This window comes from Tachypleus tridentatus, chromosome 5, assembly GCF_004210375.1.
Source record: "Tachypleus tridentatus isolate NWPU-2018 chromosome 5, ASM421037v1, whole genome shotgun sequence".
Lineage (NCBI taxonomy): Eukaryota > Metazoa > Arthropoda > Merostomata > Xiphosura > Limulidae > Tachypleus > Tachypleus tridentatus.
Window position 1 is genome coordinate 45,055,578 of NC_134829.1, and position 18,915 is coordinate 45,074,492.

At 35.1% G+C, this 18,915-nt stretch overlaps 1 protein-coding gene across 3 annotated transcripts in view; it reads right to left on the minus strand.

The window, feature by feature from the left end:
• Positions 1 to 17,627, minus strand: part of LOC143251063 (uncharacterized) — a 93,901-nt gene extending 76,274 nt beyond the window's left edge. The window contains exons 1-3 of one of the 3 annotated variants that reach the window (XM_076502412.1): positions 17,463 to 17,627; positions 17,040 to 17,181; positions 11,732 to 11,825 (exon numbers count right to left, since the gene is read on the minus strand). In XM_076502412.1, the coding sequence (XP_076358527.1) occupies positions 11,732 to 11,799 (68 nt within the window). In that variant the 5' untranslated portion in view covers positions 11,800 to 11,825; positions 17,040 to 17,181; positions 17,463 to 17,627. Of the gene's footprint in view, positions 1 to 3,470; positions 3,763 to 11,731; positions 11,826 to 17,039 lie in introns of those variants that run through there. The other 2 variants (XM_076502411.1, XM_076502414.1) reach the window with 2 other exon arrangements.
• Between the last annotated feature and the right edge of the window lie 1,288 nt (positions 17,628 to 18,915).

Genomic DNA, 18,915 nt, shown 5'->3' on the forward strand with positions numbered 1-18,915 from the left:
ATTATGATAGGTGTTCCATGGAACCGAGAAACAACTTAATTCATTATGATAGGTATTCCATGGAACCGAGAAACAACTTAATTCATTATGATAGGTGTTCCATGGGACCGAGAAACAACTTAATTCATTATGACAGGTGTTCCATGGAACCGAGAAACAACTTAATTCATTATGACAGGTGTTCCATGGGACCGAGAAACAACTTAATTCATTATCATAGGTGTTCCATGGAACCGAGAAACAACTTAATTCATTATGATAGGTGTTCCATGGAACCGAGAAACAACTTAATTCATTATGATAGGTATTCCATGGAACCGAGAAACAACTTAATTCATTATCATAGGTGTTCCATGGAACCGAGAAACAACTTAATTCATTATGATAGGTATTCCATGGAACCGAGAAACAACTTAATTCATTATGATAGGTGTTCCATGGGACCGAGAAACAACTTAATTCATTATGATAGGTGTTCCATGGAACCGAGAAACAACTTAATTCATTATGATAGGTGTTCCATGGGACCGAGAAACAACTTAATTCATTATGACAGGTGTTCCATGGAACCGAGAAACAACTTAATTCATTATGATAGGTGTTCCATGGAACCGAGAAACAACTTAATTCAGTATGATAGGTGTTCCATGGAACCGAGAAACAACTTAATTCATTATGATAGGTATTCCATGGAACCGAGAAACAACTTAATTCATTATGATAGGTGTTCCATGGAACCGAGAAACAACTTAATTCATTATGATAGGTGTTCCATGGAACCGAGAAACAACTTAATTCATTATGATAGGTATTCCATGGAACCGAGAAACAACTTAATTCATTATGATAGGTGTTCCATGGGACCGAGAAACAACTTAATTCATTATGACAGGTGTTCCATGGAACCGAGAAACAACTTAATTCATTATGATAGGTGTTCCATGGAACCGAGAAACAACTTAATTCATTATGATAGGTGTTCCATGGAACCGAGAAACAACTTAATTCATTATGATAGGTATTCCATGGAACCGAGAAACAACTTAATTCATTATGATAGGTGTTCCATGGGACCGAGAAACAACTTAATTCATTATGACAGGTGTTCCATGGAACCGAGAAACAACTTAATTCATTATGATAGGTGTTCCATGGAACCGAAAAACAACTTAATTCATTATGATAGGTGTTCCATGGAACCGAGAAACAACTTAATTCATTATGATAGGTATTCCATGGAACCGAAAAACAACTTAATTCATTATGATAGGTATTCCATGGAACCGAGAAACAACTTAATTCATTATGATAGGTATTCCATGGAACCGAGAAACAACTTAATTCAGTATGATAGGTATTCCATGGAACCGAGAAACAACTTAATTCATTATGATAGGTATTCCATGGAACCGAGAAACAACTTAATTCATTATGATAGGTGTTCCATGGAACCGAGAAACAACTTAATTCATTATGACAGGTGTTCCATGGAACCGAGAAACAACTTAATTCATTATGATAGGTGTTCCATGGAACCGAGAAATAACTTAATTCATTATGATAGGTATTCCATGGAACCGAGAAACAACTTAATTCATTATGATAGGTATTCCATGGAACCGAGAAACAACTTAATTCATTATGATAGGTATTCCATGGAACCGAGAAACAACTTAATTCATTATGATAGGTGTTCCATGGAACCGAGAAACAACTTAATTCATTATGATAGGTGTTCCATGGAACCGAGAAACAACTTAATTCATTATGATAGGTATTCCATGGAACCGAGAAACAACTTAATTCATTATGATAGGTGTTCCATGGAACCGAGAAACAACTTAATTCATTATGATAGGTGTTCCATGGAACCGAGAAACAACTTAATTCATTATGACAGGTGTTCCATGGAACCGAGAAACAACTTAATTCATTATGATAGGTGTTCCATGGAACCGAGAAACAACTTAATTCATTATGATAGGTATTCCATGGAACCGAGAAAGAACTTAATTCATTATGATAGGTATTCCATGGAACCGAGAAACAACTTAATTCATTATGATAGGTGTTCCATGGAACCGAGAAACAACTTAATTCATTATGATAGGTATTCCATGGAACCGAGAAACAACTTAATTCATTATCAGAGGTATTCCATGGAACCGAGAAACAGTTTAATTAATTATGATAAGTGTTCATGGAACCGGTAAACAGATTAATTATTATAAAAGTATATATAGCATTTTCAAAGGTATGCAAAACCGAATTTAGGGTAAGTATTTATTTTGGAATTTTGTCAAAGTACACAACCCAACATATTTAATTTCGTAAAAAGGTCACAGAGACATATATAAATACCAGATCAAAGTGCAAACGATAATATTAACTTTTCGTAAATTTTCGACGATGGACTCGACTTGTTCTTGTGGCTGGATTGTTATTTCGCGGGTTGTTAGTCAATAACAGAGAAACTTGGCGGTGAGTACTGCTGACTGGCTGTCTTCCCTAATTTTGTCTATAGGTAGAAAATTAAAGAAGGCTATGCGCCAGTAGTCCTTTGGGAGCGTTAAAGAAAATAATTATAAAAAATATCTCAATATTCTCTTTGACTTTAAGTTTGTGTTTATAAGATAAATAAAAAAATAACAACAGGTATATTATCAAAATTAAGTTATTATAAACCAATTTATAGCATGCTTAACCATAAATTAGTTTCTGTACATGTTAGAATCAGTTAAAGAACTATTATTATTAACACTAGAAATAATGTTGGGATGATGGTAGTCATGTTGCCAATAACATCTGACAGCTTACTTTCCAAAGATAAGCCAGAACTGCAGTTGTCTTAACTGATATCATTTTTTTTTCTGACTTCAATTCCAGGTACTAAGAGGTTGTCCGTCAACTCTCGCAAAAACAGTAAAATGTGGATGTTATACGTAATTGTAAAGAAAATAATTTGCGATAGTAAAATATCCCTGAAGTCTATCAAAACGGATGACCCACATTTCCATCTGTAAATGGAAGTTTTTATTTCAACAAATGTTACTGCCTATTTAATTCATAGATTTACCCTCAAACATATTCTACATGGCTGACCCCAAAAGGTTTTATTTTGTTAGATAGGCCTAAGCTATAAAATGGGTCATTCTAATTGGGTTAACAGTTTCAACCTATAACTGTTGGTTATTCAGCAAACTTGCCTCACATGGAAACACGTTAACTTTGATTATATACCTTTAGACACTATACGTTAACATTGTATTAACTCAAGTAACAAGAAAAATACTTTTGTGTATAGCTGTTACAGATTTGAGATAAAACCGTTGGCGATGCACTAAACAAGAACCTTATACTTTTGTTTTAACTATGAAATAAACCTAATGTTAAAACTATTGAAATAAATATGTTTTAACCATAAAATAAACCTATGTATATCAACTATTGAAATAAATGTGCTCACTAACCGATTTTAAGGACTCTATGATAAAGCGAAGTACTTCAGACTTGTTATTTCGAGGTTTTAATGTTTTCATCAGTTGAATACTAGTTTATTATTAGCCTAAAATACTACACTGAATGAGCTAGCCTGATTCGCGCGTCTCATTTGATACGACAAAGCTATACTGAAAACTTAATTTGTTTATGACCACAAGTGCCCATCCTCAATGGCTCAACGTTAAAGCTGAGGATTGAAAACACTAAAAGTCTGGTTTTGATACCCACGATGGGGAGCGCACAGAAATCCCTTTACGTAATTCAGAGCTAAGTAACAAACTATCGCAAGTTTCTGAGAACCGACAATTGAATAGTGCCCTCTTACGACAGAAATCTTTCTTTAGAGGGGCCACCGTTTATTAATATTAATATTTCTAAATATGAAACAAGACCACGATATTGATATAAAACTCCGCAGTAAATGCAACTATACGTCACTGCACGTGAATGTACATACGTACATTTGTAGCAGAGACGATAATTTGAATGCCGTGTACAATGTATGGAATTATCTTCCGCGTGCATGATTAATATACTATTCCTGGTTGTTTTATTAGAGGAGAGTAACAAATAGCAGCTGGTGAGCAAAGCGTCTCAAATGTAAGATACGCCTGCTTTGTTGACTAAACATATATACTCATATACATATTACAAGGAATAAGACAGCCAGTTAGTGGATTTTGATGTTTATTTTTTTGTTTTAATTGGTAGAATTTTCGTTTTTTTTCTATTTAAAAATAATTTTCAACGCTAAAATCGGGGATCTGATTCCTTGTGACGGATAGAGTACAAATAACTATTGTGTAGCTTTGCACTAAATCAACAACAACACAACATTAAGAAATATATATGTATGCATCAGAAATAAATTTATTTAAAACTTTTCCTTTTGTCACAATCTGTACAGCTCTTCAACTAAAAGTATCGAGATAATCACCAGTTCACATTTATATACAATTATGAGTAGAATAAAAGTTGATAACATCAACTTTCACTGTTACCTAAATGTTTATTTTACATTGAATATCATACCCGTCAATTCACAACTGTCACAGGACAATTAATATAAATCATTGTCTTGACAAACAGCTTTGTAAGATTTACCTTTCGAATTAAACTTTGATGGCTAACTTTTCCAATTATCAGTATTTTCGAATAAGGAGGAAATATAGTAATTTCGTCCTCTTACGAATTATTAAATAGTGTCAGTTGTTAATTAACTTGAGATTGTTTTAGTTGCTAATTAGCTAGAAATAGTTTCAGTTATTAATTAGCTAGAAATTGTTTTAATTACTAATTAGCTAGAAATAGTTCCAGTTATTAATTAGTTAGAAATAGTTTCAGTTACTGATTAACGAGAAATAGTTTTAGTTACTGGTTCACCAAACGTGTACATAAAATGTCAGAAGCAACAAATTCACAGAAGTTTTGCCAACTGTGAGCGAGAAGAAAGTTGTGCTGGCTGATTTGTGTTAACTTACAGAAGCCATAAACAAGACCGATGTCAAAGACGTTGAACTAAAACAAGGGGTTAACGGCCTCGACACTTGTCTGAGTAGAATGACATTGTGATGTTTAACAAGCAGAAGTTTAGATAAAAAGGAAAAAACTATAAAAAAAAAAGAAACCTGTAAAATATTTTTAACGTATTTTAGTACTTAATACCAAAAGGTTTATAATGAGAGCGCGTTAAGTTTTCTTTCTTTCAGGTGGCTCTCTCGATAGAACAAAAATTAAGACAGTCGAATATTTTTTTTATTTTCGTTTGTTTATTTTTTTAAAATTTCGCACAAAGCTACACGAGGGCTATCTGCGCTAGCCGTCCTTAATTTAGCAGTGTAAGACTAGAGGGAAGGCAGCTATTCATCACCACACCCACCGCCAACTCTTGGGCTACTCTTTTACCAACGAATAGTGGGATTAACTGTAATATTATAACGCTCCCACGGCTGAAGGGGCGAGCATGTTTGGTGCGACGGTATTCAAACACGCAACCCTCAGATTACGAGTCGAGTGCCTTAACCATCTGGCCATGCCGGGGCCTGTTATATTCGTGTACTATTCTCAACAAACATTTGAACTGCAAGTGGAGAGAAAAGGAGTCGTTGATATATGAGCATCTCTGGTTTTCTTTGATGATCAATACCTATCACGTTTTTTGTTGTCTTTTTATATTTCAATTTCTACCATGTGGGAAAACGTAGATTTTTTCACCGTGTATGTGCGATTTTTAAATTAATAGATTTTTTTTTCTTTTATACGAAGTTGTGTATGCATTTCTGTAACGTAACAGAAACAGGACACACGATTTGGAATCAAGAAACCACAAACGTTTTTTTTATTTATTGTTGATATAAAAGGTACATACATCACCATCAAATCAGTTAACATTCCAGAAAGAGCTTTCAAGGCCAAGAACCATGCATTATCTATAACCTCCACTGATAATGTCATATATGGCAGATTTTTTATTCTAATGCGCAACAGAATGGATCGTGCGCGAAGGCCGCGATCGGATTTACACACAAACTTTCTTTGTCTGGTTGCCATCTGGTGTTCCTGCAGTTTTGCTTCGTTATTTGTGTAAGGATGCAGCTACAGAACTATCCTATTTTATTTCTCTCAGCGTGTCTTCCGACGCCATTTCTACGTGAACGGGTTTTCAGGGTTTAGTCATATTTCCAGGAACTCACGAACAACCTTTTTTTTTTTTTTCCTCATTGCTAGCCCATAACATTTCTTAGTTAGCGCATTGTACACGTAGTAACGTATTACTTAACAAGCTATTCCCGCTAAGTAAATAAGCTAAACATAAACTGCGTTTATTAAAAATCTAGACTATCATATTAGGCTTAAGGCAAACATACTTAATTCTAGACATCCATTAACATTGGTAGTTCATTAGAAGGAATGCCGTTTGCTTTTAACAGAAGCTTACTGTCATTAGAAATGTCATAAATCATGTTTCCTTACATGGAAAACCATGTAAAAATGTTAATTTTCTTTCAACCTTACTATAAAGTCTTAGCTTTTTTTTTACTAATGTTCAAATAATTGAATACAGGAACATGCAGTCATTTCCGACTACAAATAGAGCTACTAATTTAAAATAACAACCTAAACAAATTTCCTGTACGAGATTAAACATCTAAATTTAAAACTGAACAGTAAAACCGAAAAACTTGAGTTGTAGTTTTCCTTGCTTACAATTATTTTAATTTATTATTACGCATAGTGTTACTCAAGGGATAGGAAATGTATTTTACGTATGTGAAACATTTTGGGTACACGTTACTTGTACTTTACATCTGGATGTAGAGTTTCATTACGTTTTCAGGAATTATGTATTTGGAGCTATTACTGAAAAAATGTTATCGGATGCTATAAGCCAGAAGCTGTTGTTGTGTCTAAAGAGTGATTCGATCAGTAATAGTACATAATAATAGTAAAAATACATGTATACTGTATACTGACCCGGCTCGGTATGGCCAAATGGGTTGAGGCGATCGACTCGTAATCCAAAAGTTGCGGGTTCGAATCCCCCGTCGCACCAAACATGCTCGCCCTTTCAGCCGTGATGGCGTTATGATTTGACGGTCAATCCCACTATTCGTTGGTAAAAGAGTAGCCCAAGAAATGGCGGTAGGTGGTGGTGACTAGCTGTCTTCCCTCTAGTCTTACACTGCTAAATTAGGGACGGCTAGCGCAGATAGCTCTCGTGTAGCTTTGCGCGAATTTCAAAACAAACCATGCATTCTTGATATTTTATATTTTGGTCTGCTCTCTCATACGGTATGAAAACTGGGAACCAGCATATTGAGATAATTATCACATGTCCTGCAAGTGGTCTAGTTGTAACAACCAGTTATATTGTAATTTTAATTTCTAATTCCTTTCCTTATCGTTATGTTTCATTATAAACGACGATAGATGGAAGTTTCATACGTATGATGTTAGAAATCTGTGAATCTAACATCTACTCTTGATATTTTGTTATTGTATTTGTGAAGCTTGATAAAAGAGACTAAATCTAATGGACGGTGAATTCCACTTTACCCCGTAGAGTCAGTCCTTCTTTGTTATATATATATATCTTATTTTAGCGCATTTCACTCTCTGCTCGAGTTTATATCCACCCTCATTTGTTCGTATTTGGTGTTAAACGCCTTTAGTTCTTGGACTAGTTATCTTAACATCTGCCTTAAATGATCCACTGTAATAAGATTTTTATACGGTGTTGTTTCTAACTTGGCTGTTAACCTTAATAAAGCAGGATATATAGTGAAACACATGCATGCACACTGGGCTAAAGTTTAGCTTAACACATCACTGGATTTTGCACCGTATTTTCATGTTATGTTGGATTTCCACACTGTATTTAATGATTGTACATATATTTGTTTGGGTTCTAAATTTTCATATATGTCTCATAAGCTACCTCCCAAGCCAATAAAACACACTGAAACCAAGTTTATAAAAAAGCTTAACTATTAATCAGTTAGTACTCAAACAATTTTGATAAAAGAAAATAAAAAAATACAGTTAACCTATCTTTTATGCTTTTTCAATAACAAGTTTAAAATGACCTGTAATAAAGTCTTAACGATGTAAACATTTAGACTGTTTTTATTAAGAACCTAAACCTGAGTTATTTTAACACCTACTGTTTGTTTGTTTTTGAATTTCGCGCAAAGCCACACCACAAGAGCTATCTGCGCCAGCCGTCCCTACTTTAGCAGTGTAAGACTAAAGGGAAAGCAGCTATTCATCACCACCCATCGCCAACTCTCAGGCTACTCTTTTACCAACAAATAGTGGGATTGACCGTCATATCATACCACCATCACGGCTGAAAAGGCGAGGATGTTTGGTGGGACAGAGATTCGAACCCGCGACCCTCAGATTACTAGTCGAACGCCTTAACCCACCTGGCCATGCTGGGCCTAACATCTACAGATCGACTCTTCTAATGTACCGCAGTTACGATTTACTGATAACAGTTATGTTTAATGTTATCAAAAGAGCTAGCTAATACAAAATACGATTCTGTGGCCCGATTTGTACCGAAATACTAAATGAATAAATGAAACCAAGGAAACAGGTTACAGAGATTAAATGCTATTGATACCCGTACATTTTACACCCGTTATCTTTGGCATTATGTTCAGATACAAATATACTGTATAATAAATAACAAAGAATTGGGAGGAGAGTTCTCCTGCACGAGCTAACGTGCAGAGAATCTTAACATCACTGGCAGAACGTGGCATCATGTTTCGGGTACACATCCTAAGGTGGTTTACACATCAAATACATCGAACAAACCAGTACGGTCTTCCACGTCCATTGTTTTTAATAATAACATGGTTGGTTGGTTGTAATTCAACTCGCAGCACAAAGTTCATACGTTTAAGGTTTGTGATTTTTTATCGGATGGAGGGGGGTTATCACTAAGAAAAAAATAGTGTGTTTTCTTACTACTTGATGGTTTTAATTTTGCTTAATGTGCATTCTGGGATGATGTTCGAACCCTATTAAATGTCATCTTTAACTTTATATATTTTTGTACACATCCTCTTATTTCAGTATTAAAAATCTGTTCGTACTAAAAACTACTTTGCTAGAATTTACTCTCGTCACCAGTGGCTCAGTATGAAGATTTACAACGTAGTGGGCACAACAAGTGTAGCCCACTGTGTAGTTTTGAGCTTAACAACAAACAAATAAAAAAAATACCTTCTCAACAACAGTGAATTAATTTCTCAAAATTTTTAAACTGAAGGACGTGATTTTATGTTTCGAAAATTACTGTCGCGACTTTGCTCAAGTTATTATAAGGAATACTTTAAGAATACTATAAAGAATACACGCAACGCTAGCAACGTTACTAAGAAATGAAGTTATTTTTTTACCTTTCGAGCTGTTTTTACTAATGATGTAATTACGTATTTAGTTCATTTTAAAACCTCGTAAGTAAAATTCTTTATCTTAATTGTGTGAAGTGGAACGTTAGATTGATTTTTCAGAGCTGCTTTATTATTTTTTTTATCTATTTACTGGCCTATGCATTTCGAATCTGGCAGAGTGATATGAACAGTATTTACAAGGTGTGGGCCAAAAGTGAAGAAAAAAAAACCAAGGTATGCGCGTGCAGAGCAGAGATTGGTAGCGGTTTATCAGGTTATTTAGTGTAGATGTCGCAGCATACTAAACAAGTAACTGAGTGATAACAGCACACTAATTTAGGGACGGCTAGCGCAGATAGCCTTCGAGTAGCTTTGTGCGAAATTCAAAAACAAACAAACAAACAATCGTTTCAACTAAGCAGTTTTAATGGAGAGGTTTTCAGCAGATAACTGCCATGATAGTAAAATATACAATAGAGAAAAGCAAGTAAAAATCAAATTAATTTATTTGACTCGTAAAATTTAACCATAAATATTATGTATATGCACTTTATACTATAAGGCTACTTACAAGAGACTTACACTCTATGGCGTAAATACGCCCTTACAATTGTGGGGAGGTTCGAGCTAAAAGGGGAGAGAATAAGGGCCTAAAAAACATGAAAATTGTCAAAAACATCAATAAAAATATGGACTTTTTTTTACGCGGAATGTCAATCTTTCGTAATTACGCCAGTGGATAAATTACGAAAGTAAAAATACCAGTCGACAGGAAACAATTTTATTCATTTATTATTTTCGTAAGTTGAATTTCAGTTCGTGTTATTTGATGAATGTTTATCTAAATATTTAAAAAAAACATGTGCGCAGCAAAGTGTGTGTAACATCACACTGTTTTCGTGTTTTTTTTTGTGTTGTTTCTTCATCACACTTTGTAATTCGTTGTTCCTGTGTATCAAGGCACTCACTCGCCTCATAATCCGAGGGTCACGGGTTCGAATCGCCGTCACATCAAACATGCTCGCCCTTTCAGCCATGGGGGCGTTACAAAAGTGACAGTCAATCCCATTATTCGTTGGTAAAAGAGTAGCCCAAGAGTTGGCGGTGGGTGGTGATAACTAGCTTCCTTCCCTCTAGTCTAACACTGGTAAATTAGGGACGGCTAGAGCAGATAGCCCTCGTGTAGTTTTTCGCGAAATTCAAACCAAACCTTTGTATATAAAAAAAAACACCAACAACCCAAGAACACGATTCGAGATGTCAAGGATTGAAGTGATTGGAATTACAATTATTTAACCTTTACTTGTTTAGGTTGTAACTTAATGTGGTATTTATCACAGGCGTCACGAATAACAGTGTCGCGTTTGTTTTATTCACAAAAAGAAGAAAAACGATAAGTGGTAAAATGCTTAACATTATTTTTGCTTCAAACAATAATGAGATAAAAAGTCATAACTGATTATTATAAAGTGATTCAGCATGTCATCTCTTCGTAGTCTGGTGACGTCACTTCCTACTTTAGGATTACAATATAGAATATTCCAGAACTGATCACAGTGTCGTTCTGAAATCTACATTATAAAAACTTTCTCCTTTGTTTCGCTCAGATGATATAGAACTGTTTAAATTCAAACTTATATCTCGGGCTTTGAAGAAAAAACAAATCTTATTTTTGATTTGTTTCGAAGTTCAAAGGTAATAATCTAAGCCTTGAAAGAGTACGTCGAAGGATGATATCCTATAATCGTTCAATAAACAGATACGGCATATCTGATTTAATTATAAGTTTGTTTCTTTGTAATTAAGCACAAAACTACACATTGGGACATGTGCTCTGCCCACCGCGCTGTGCCACTGGATTTCTAGTTTTAAGGTAGAGATTAGAGATACTTGAGTAAGTTAGTAAGTTATGCTAATATCACAATGTGGTACATGAATAATGATTTATAAGTACAATGAAGTGTTTTGTTTGTTTTAATTCTAAGATGGAAATACTTGAGTAAGTAAGCAAGTTATGCTAACATAGTGCTTGGTAAACAAACAACGATTTTCGAAACATCTGGCAAGTTTCACCATCAATATGACTCTACCTCATGCTGATAAATCATTGCTTGCTCACTTATAATTAAGTTTGAACTACACAACAAAAACTTTCGGTGGCGATTTACTTTCAAGAGGGAATGATGCAAACTCAGAACTATTAAGTACCTCTCTTCTTCTAAAATTAACCATTGTTTACAAGTTCGATAACTTCAGACATTCTTAAGGCTTCGAAATTTGCCTGTGTATTAATTTTTATTTGGATTTAAAATAACTGTACTTACCTCCACAAGTGTGGGGAAAACACCTGACACTGACTGTCTCCACTTTTACACAAAGACGATTTCTTCATTTGACGTTAGTGTGTGTAACTAGTTCCTGGAGGTAAAAAAACAAACCAAAAAGAAAGGTCACATATTGAGTATATATCACCAGCAAGAAGTTGAACTACCTCGTTACTAATACTTTGAAAATGGAAAACGGGGTCAGAAATAACAAGGAACAACCGAAACAACTGTTTTAAAACAGTTCATTATTGTATTAAAACGAATATAACTGAATAACAACTCACGTGATAATAATACGTGTAAGTTCTTTACACGTACTTCGCTTTTATTGAAAATTCAAGTCATTCGTGACTATGAATGTATACATTTTCAAAGATACGCAAATCTTAAAATACCAGCGGTAGTTCAAGTGGTTAGGGCGCTCAACTCTAATTTGCGGATCGCGGTTCGAATTTCCGTTACCGAATACTTTCGCCCCTTCAGACCTGGGAACGTTATAATGTGAAGGTCAATCTCACTATTCATTGGTAAAAGAGTTTGCGGAAAGTGGAGCTATCTAGCTGCTTTGCCTCTAGTTTATCACTGTTAAATTAGAAATGGCTAGTGTATATAGTCCTAACGTAACTTTGTGCGCAATTCAAAAACAAAGACGTAACTGAAATAAACAAAACTAGTGCGATTATAAGAACGTACAAGATCAAAACTCCTCACTAATTGTATCGTAGATCCAGATATGGTGTGACACGCCGCCCTATGCTTTGAATAAGTTCTACTGACCTGAAAGACAGTTATCAATTAGATATCAACGTTTGCTTAGTACAATGTCTTGTTGTTGTCGTTTCTAAATGTCTGGCCCGGCATGGCCAAGCGTGTCAAAGCGTGCGACTCGTAATCTGAAGGTCGCGGTTTCGCATCTCCGTCGCGCCAAACATGCTCGCCCTTTCAGCTGTGGGGCGTTATAATGTACGATCAATCCCACTATTCGTTGGTAAAAGAGTAGCCCAAAAGTTGGTGGTGGATGGTGATGACTAGCTGCCTTCCCTCTAGTCTTACACTGCTAAATTAGGGACGGCTAGCACAGATAGCCCTCGAGTAGCTTTGTGCGAAATTCAAAAACAAACAAAAACTAATTCTAAATGTCGCTCATATGTTGGCGGGTGGTCGAAATATTCATACTGATTTCTTCAGACTGCTCAGCTTGGATGTTGGGCAAGTCATTCTAAAATGCAAATATTTTGACACGGCATCACGCAAACTTACTCTGTTAGTGAACAAAAAATAAAGTTCAAGACATTAAAATAGCACGTAGGTATTCTTAACAAAACCTGAACTGCCGTTCCTGGAATTTTTTAGTTCAAGATTTCTTTCTATAAGTAGCCATTTAAATATACCGACATTTCATAGATATGTCACGTGTCTAATATACAGATTACAGTCCGTGTCATAACCTCCACCCCATACGATTAGATCTGGCTCTTAGTTTGTCCGTTAAACCTGGATAACCTGACTTTCGTTACTCAACAAAGTTTGCGTTCAAGTCACAAAACTATAGTATTTATCTGCTTGTTGAATTTCGCGAAGAGCTGTTCGAGTGGTATTTGCGCTGGCCGTTCCGAATATGATTGAAGTGGACTGAATGGAAGATAGTTACTCAGCATCACCCATCTCCAGCTCTTAGACTACACTTATCAACGTAAAGCGGAACTGACCGCACATTATTTTAACGCCCCAACGACTAAGAGGGGCGAGCATATTCGGTGGTAGGATTCGAACCTGCGACTAGCAGGTTTCATGTCGTGCGTCCTCACCATCAGTTTATATCAAGCCTTAATTTACACTGTTTAACAAGAGCTACACCAAATTAAATTATTATCAACATTTATATTGGGAAGCTATTTAATTTAACTACCTCCAGCCTCAGTTTTATCAAAGTATCCACATGTATGTTGCACAGACTCGCAGATGGTTTCTACTTTACAAGCCCGGCATGGCCAGGTGGCTAGAACGCTCGTGGGCTCGAATTCCCGTCAAATCACACGTACTTGCTCTTTCAGTCGTGGAGGGCGTTATAATGTGACAGTCAATCCTACTGATTTTTGGTAAAAAAGTAGCCCAAGAGTTAGTGCCTTCCCCGTAGTCTTACACTGCTATACGAGGGACAGCTTTTGTATTCAGATCTCGTGTAGTTTTGCGAGAAATGAAAAAAAACACACCAACAAATGTACTCTACATGTGGTTATGTAAAAGGCTAGTAGTCAATGAATTTGTATCAAAATGATATGTGAGCATTTTTCAATATCTCAAATGAATATCTGAAACACTTTGAAAACATTTCAGTGAATCTGAACGTTTTGTTACGTCTTACTAACAATGTTCTAGACATCTTTAGACGGGAGCATGCGCAGTATATCGTGCATGATCAAACTTTGTTATTCCAGATATTGAGTTTTCACATTTCTTCCTTTCAACGACACGTAAATCATCTAGTGTACACTTTTATATGATTTTAATCTTCCAATGTGGTGTGCCTCTTTACTAACACTCTTATAAAATAATGTTTAGAGTATGTTAGGTGAGTATTGTCGTTAAAGTTGTGGATAGAGCACTGTATAAAGTTTCCTCGTGAATTATCACTGTGGTGTAGAAAGGCTGTTACATATATAGACTAAAAATAGTTAAGAAATTATTATCTACTATCTGTAGATGTTAGGCCCGGCGTGGCCAGGTGGTTTAAGGCGTTCGACTCGTAATCCGAGCGTCGCGGGTTCGAATCCCCGTCGCACCAAACATGCTCGCCCTTTCAGCCGTGTGGGGCGTTATAATGTCACGGTCAATACCACTATTCGTTGGTAAAAGAGTAGTCCAAAAATTGGCGGTGGGTTGTGTTGACTAGCTTCCTTCCCTTTAGTCTTACATTGCTAAATTAGGGACGGCTAGCGCAGATAGCCGTCAAGTAGCTTTGCGCGAAATTAAAAAAAACAAACAAAAAACATCTTTTTGATTGAAGAATTTAACCACGCCAAAGGTTTTGTAGATTCACTTACTTTAACCCTGCCTAAACGAATTTCAGTTTGAGGGCGGGGTGACAGAGATATTGATGAATAACAAAATCTAATCAGCTGAACACGCGCCCAACGCTTAGTATTACCAGCGCACAAAAATATAGCTAATAAAACGGAATAAAAGTCTCATAGATTAATTTACTGTAATCCTACCTTAAAGATTTTCAAGTGCCGCGGCTATTGAAAATCCCCTCTTGTTCCTATTAGTGCTGAAAGTGTATTTAAACATTAATGACAGGCTATATATATAAAAAAAAAATCTTTAGTTGTTTCTTTTAGTTTTCTAAAGGTGCTCATGGGTTAATTAACAGTAAAAAAATGGAGTCACTAAACTTTCCTACGACTGGTTTATTTCATTCTCCCATAATCCACTTCGTTGATTCCCAACTTTTGATTTAAAGGAGAGACAACTCTATCAAAAACTAAACCTTGTAATTACACTCCTTACGAGTGTGTGGCAGAATGGTAGGAGAAATGAGTGTATGTGTTTTTCTGCCACATCGGTCTATCTGCTGTGTCCACCGAGGGGAATCGAACTCCTGATTTAAAAGCGTTGTAAATCCGTAGACTTACCGCTGTATCAGCGGGGTACATGACAAATGAATATGAAACGACTGCTGCGAAGGATTGTTCGCTTAGTTTTTATTTAGATCTACAGCAACGGTACAGCAGTGTCAAAATTCAATCATGAAATGTCTTGTTGCCTAAATTTTGAATTATTTCCTGGCCAACTTAGACATCGTATTATTACGTCTGTGATTTTAGAATTTAAAAAAAATGTATTTTCTAAAAGTAACAGTGTTTTTTTGAACATCAGTAGAATAAAAACTGTTTTATTGCTGTGTATAATTTTCTAGGTACAATAACATTTGTATTGACGAAGGTCGGTAGAAACAACAGTATTTTGAACACTCGGTAGTTTTATAGCCTTAAACTTTAATTGATTTCGATTTCTCACGACACGAGGACAAAAAGTTCATTTGGTCTCAGCAACTTTTACATTTTATTTGTAACATCTGAAATGAATAAATGTTATTGTTGAAAAAACTTTGGAATTTTTCATATGGTAAAAGTAGTGATAATGTGTTACTTTGTAAGAACTATGATCTTGTTTTTAACCAAAAACATGTATAAGTATTTTTGTTGTTGTTGTTGCTGACGTGCTAAATTAAAGCCAAACTAATTTCATTTCAGGTTATATTTGTCGTGTAAGCTGAGCCTTGTTTCATGCATACACCTATTATTCAAATCAAGCCAGAACTCTGAAATGAGAGAAAAGTAAAACATGTATTCGAAAGGTTTTTACTGTGAATAGACAGTCGTATGTTCTGTCTTATCTTGTGATTTCATTTACTTTCGCTTACTAAAGTTTATATCAATTTTCCTCTAAATAAAACTATATATTTTGTGCTTTCTTATAGATTGTTTTAATTATAGCTTAAGTTTGGATTGAATTAAAAATTCAAATTAACCGTACATAAACTTGATAAATCAAATAAATGTACAGAAAGCATTAATGCACGATTCTAACGTTTCAACTGATAAACAACATGGCTCAGTTCACGTAAACGTTATAACCTAAGATTGTTAGATAGTTCTCTCTTTCTGTAAGGCTCACAACATTGGAAGCGTATAACGAACAACAACAGTTGAAATGAATGTAGTTTGTATCATTAAATACAAGTACATCAATATACGTTTACTTTATAATTTTGATTATTTTTTGTACTTTTACCATTATTGTAATCGAGTAACTAATTAATAAAATATTCGTTCAGTCCAAACCAAATACTTCAATAATTCTACGTTATATATCTATTCATTTTATCTCATCTATTCACTCTAATTAACTGACTCGTCTTTCTGTTTATCTGTTTCAAAGCGCTACCAAATGAGGTACTCGGAAAAACCGCTCTGCACGAGTAAAACTAAACAAAATTCACATTTTCATTATTAATTTCATAACATAATAAACAGATGATTTGAATACTATTTCTCCTATACAACAAATAACCTGGAAAACCCTTCCGATGGTCAAATATTTTTTAAAACAATTCTTTAACGCTGACTTGAAGAATAAAAAAAAACTCTTTCTAATCATATCAATTCGTCTGACAGTAGTTTCTAACTCCAAGTTTCAGGAAACTTTACTTAACACAAAAAAAAACTGTATGAAAATACCATTCGTATATGTTCATATATATTCAACACAAAACTGGCGGAACACTACGTAAACAACTTACCTGCAACAAGTTCCACGTTGAATTTCTTCTATCTGCTATCTATTTCATTGCATCGTGATAGTCAACTTTAAACACACACGCGATATTAAGTCTGTGTTCTGTAGTACGTTCTTGCACGTCTAGTTACGGGTTATCGTGAAATCTGTAATAATTATAATGTAGTAAAAGACAACATAAACAGAGTTGTTGTTTTTTCTCAGAGTTTCGAAACAGCAACAATTTACAGTGACTTCGTGTACAGATATCTGTTTATTTTAACACCCCAAAAATTGCAAATCAACTTTGAAAAATTAAATGTAGGAAGCATATGCCTCTTAGGTTTAGTCACCGTCATTTTAAAGTAATTAATAGAAGCATAAATGTATTTTAAAATTAGCTCCTTTACTGCGAATATTAATTGATTTTAACAAAAAATACACAAACCAACGTCACTTATCGTTCTACGAATCGATATTAATCAGACGTAAAATAAAATAGTCGTCTCTCTCTAAACACACGACATAGGAATTGTTCCCGTCATTTTCCGAACTATGAAATGTTACAATAGCTAAAACAAACCGTCTACCTGTCTTCGTACCTGTTTGGCAAGCACGGTGAAATTTTGTAATGAGTGCGTGTATTGTACGTTTTACTCAATGTTCCTGACAACGAACGCTAGAGGACGCTTTTGAAATTTACTGAAAAAAAAATTATACTTCTGTGTAAAAGAAAATACGTATGCCAGAAAAGCTATCATAAAATAAAAACATTCATTTATTTGAATTTTCGTCCAATAGTTTTGTTTCGTACAATTTATTAGTTATGTTATTACTATTTAATAAAAAAACATACATTAAAGTTTCAATTTATTAACATTTTATAACAGTATTGGGACAAAAGGAAATAAAAATGTAGTATGACTGTTAAAAATACTGTTTTGTTTTTTTGTTTGTTTTTGAATTTCGCACAAAGCTACTCGAGGGCTATCTGTGCTAGCCGTCCCTAATTTAGCAGTGTAAGACTAGAGGGAAGGCAGCTAGTCATCACCACCCACCGCCAACTCTTGGGCTACTCTTTTACCAACGAATAATGGGATTGACCGTCACATTATAACGCCCCCACGGCTGAAAGGGCGAGCATGTTTGGCGCGACCGAAATGCGAACCCGCGACCATCAGATTACGAGTCGCACGTCTTAACACGCTTGGCGATGCCGGGCCCTAAAAATACTGTAAAATTACATTTTTATTGTGATGGGCCACCCCAATCAAGGGGCTTATAACGCTAAAAATCGGGTTTTGATACTCGCGATGGGCACAGCACATGCAGCCCATTGTGTAGCTTTATGCTTAACTGCCAGCAAATATAATTTCGTAGTTGTCTTTTTTTTTCTAATTAATTTGAGAAGACAACTTTTGCCAAAGTATGATAAACATTATAAAAGGTTTTCCCACAAGATGCATTTTATATCATTCGTTTAACAAACTTCAATTACATCCAAAAGACGTGTTATGATGTCATACTGTTGTCTTCACTTTTTTCCTGTATATTTAGGGTTAAACGATTGACGCTCCACCACAATTGTTAAGCAGCAATACCTTAACAACAGAGTTGCCAGAAACGTTTAATGAAACTAATATATAACTAGAGGACACAACAGTAGAGTTCATACCTCCGCCGCGAAAATGAGTCCGTATGTTCTACGCTATCGACAGGCATATACTAATTTGGCAGGACAGTGAGGAATGGTACTTTACATAATTCTACCAAGTTTCGTCAAAATTTTATGAATGAGATGAGATGACATAAACCATGTTGGAGCTCGCAAGTGGAGCTTCTGTTGCAATAAGATTTGAAGTGGTAACTTGGAGTCACTCATAGAAATGAAAGAAGCCTGT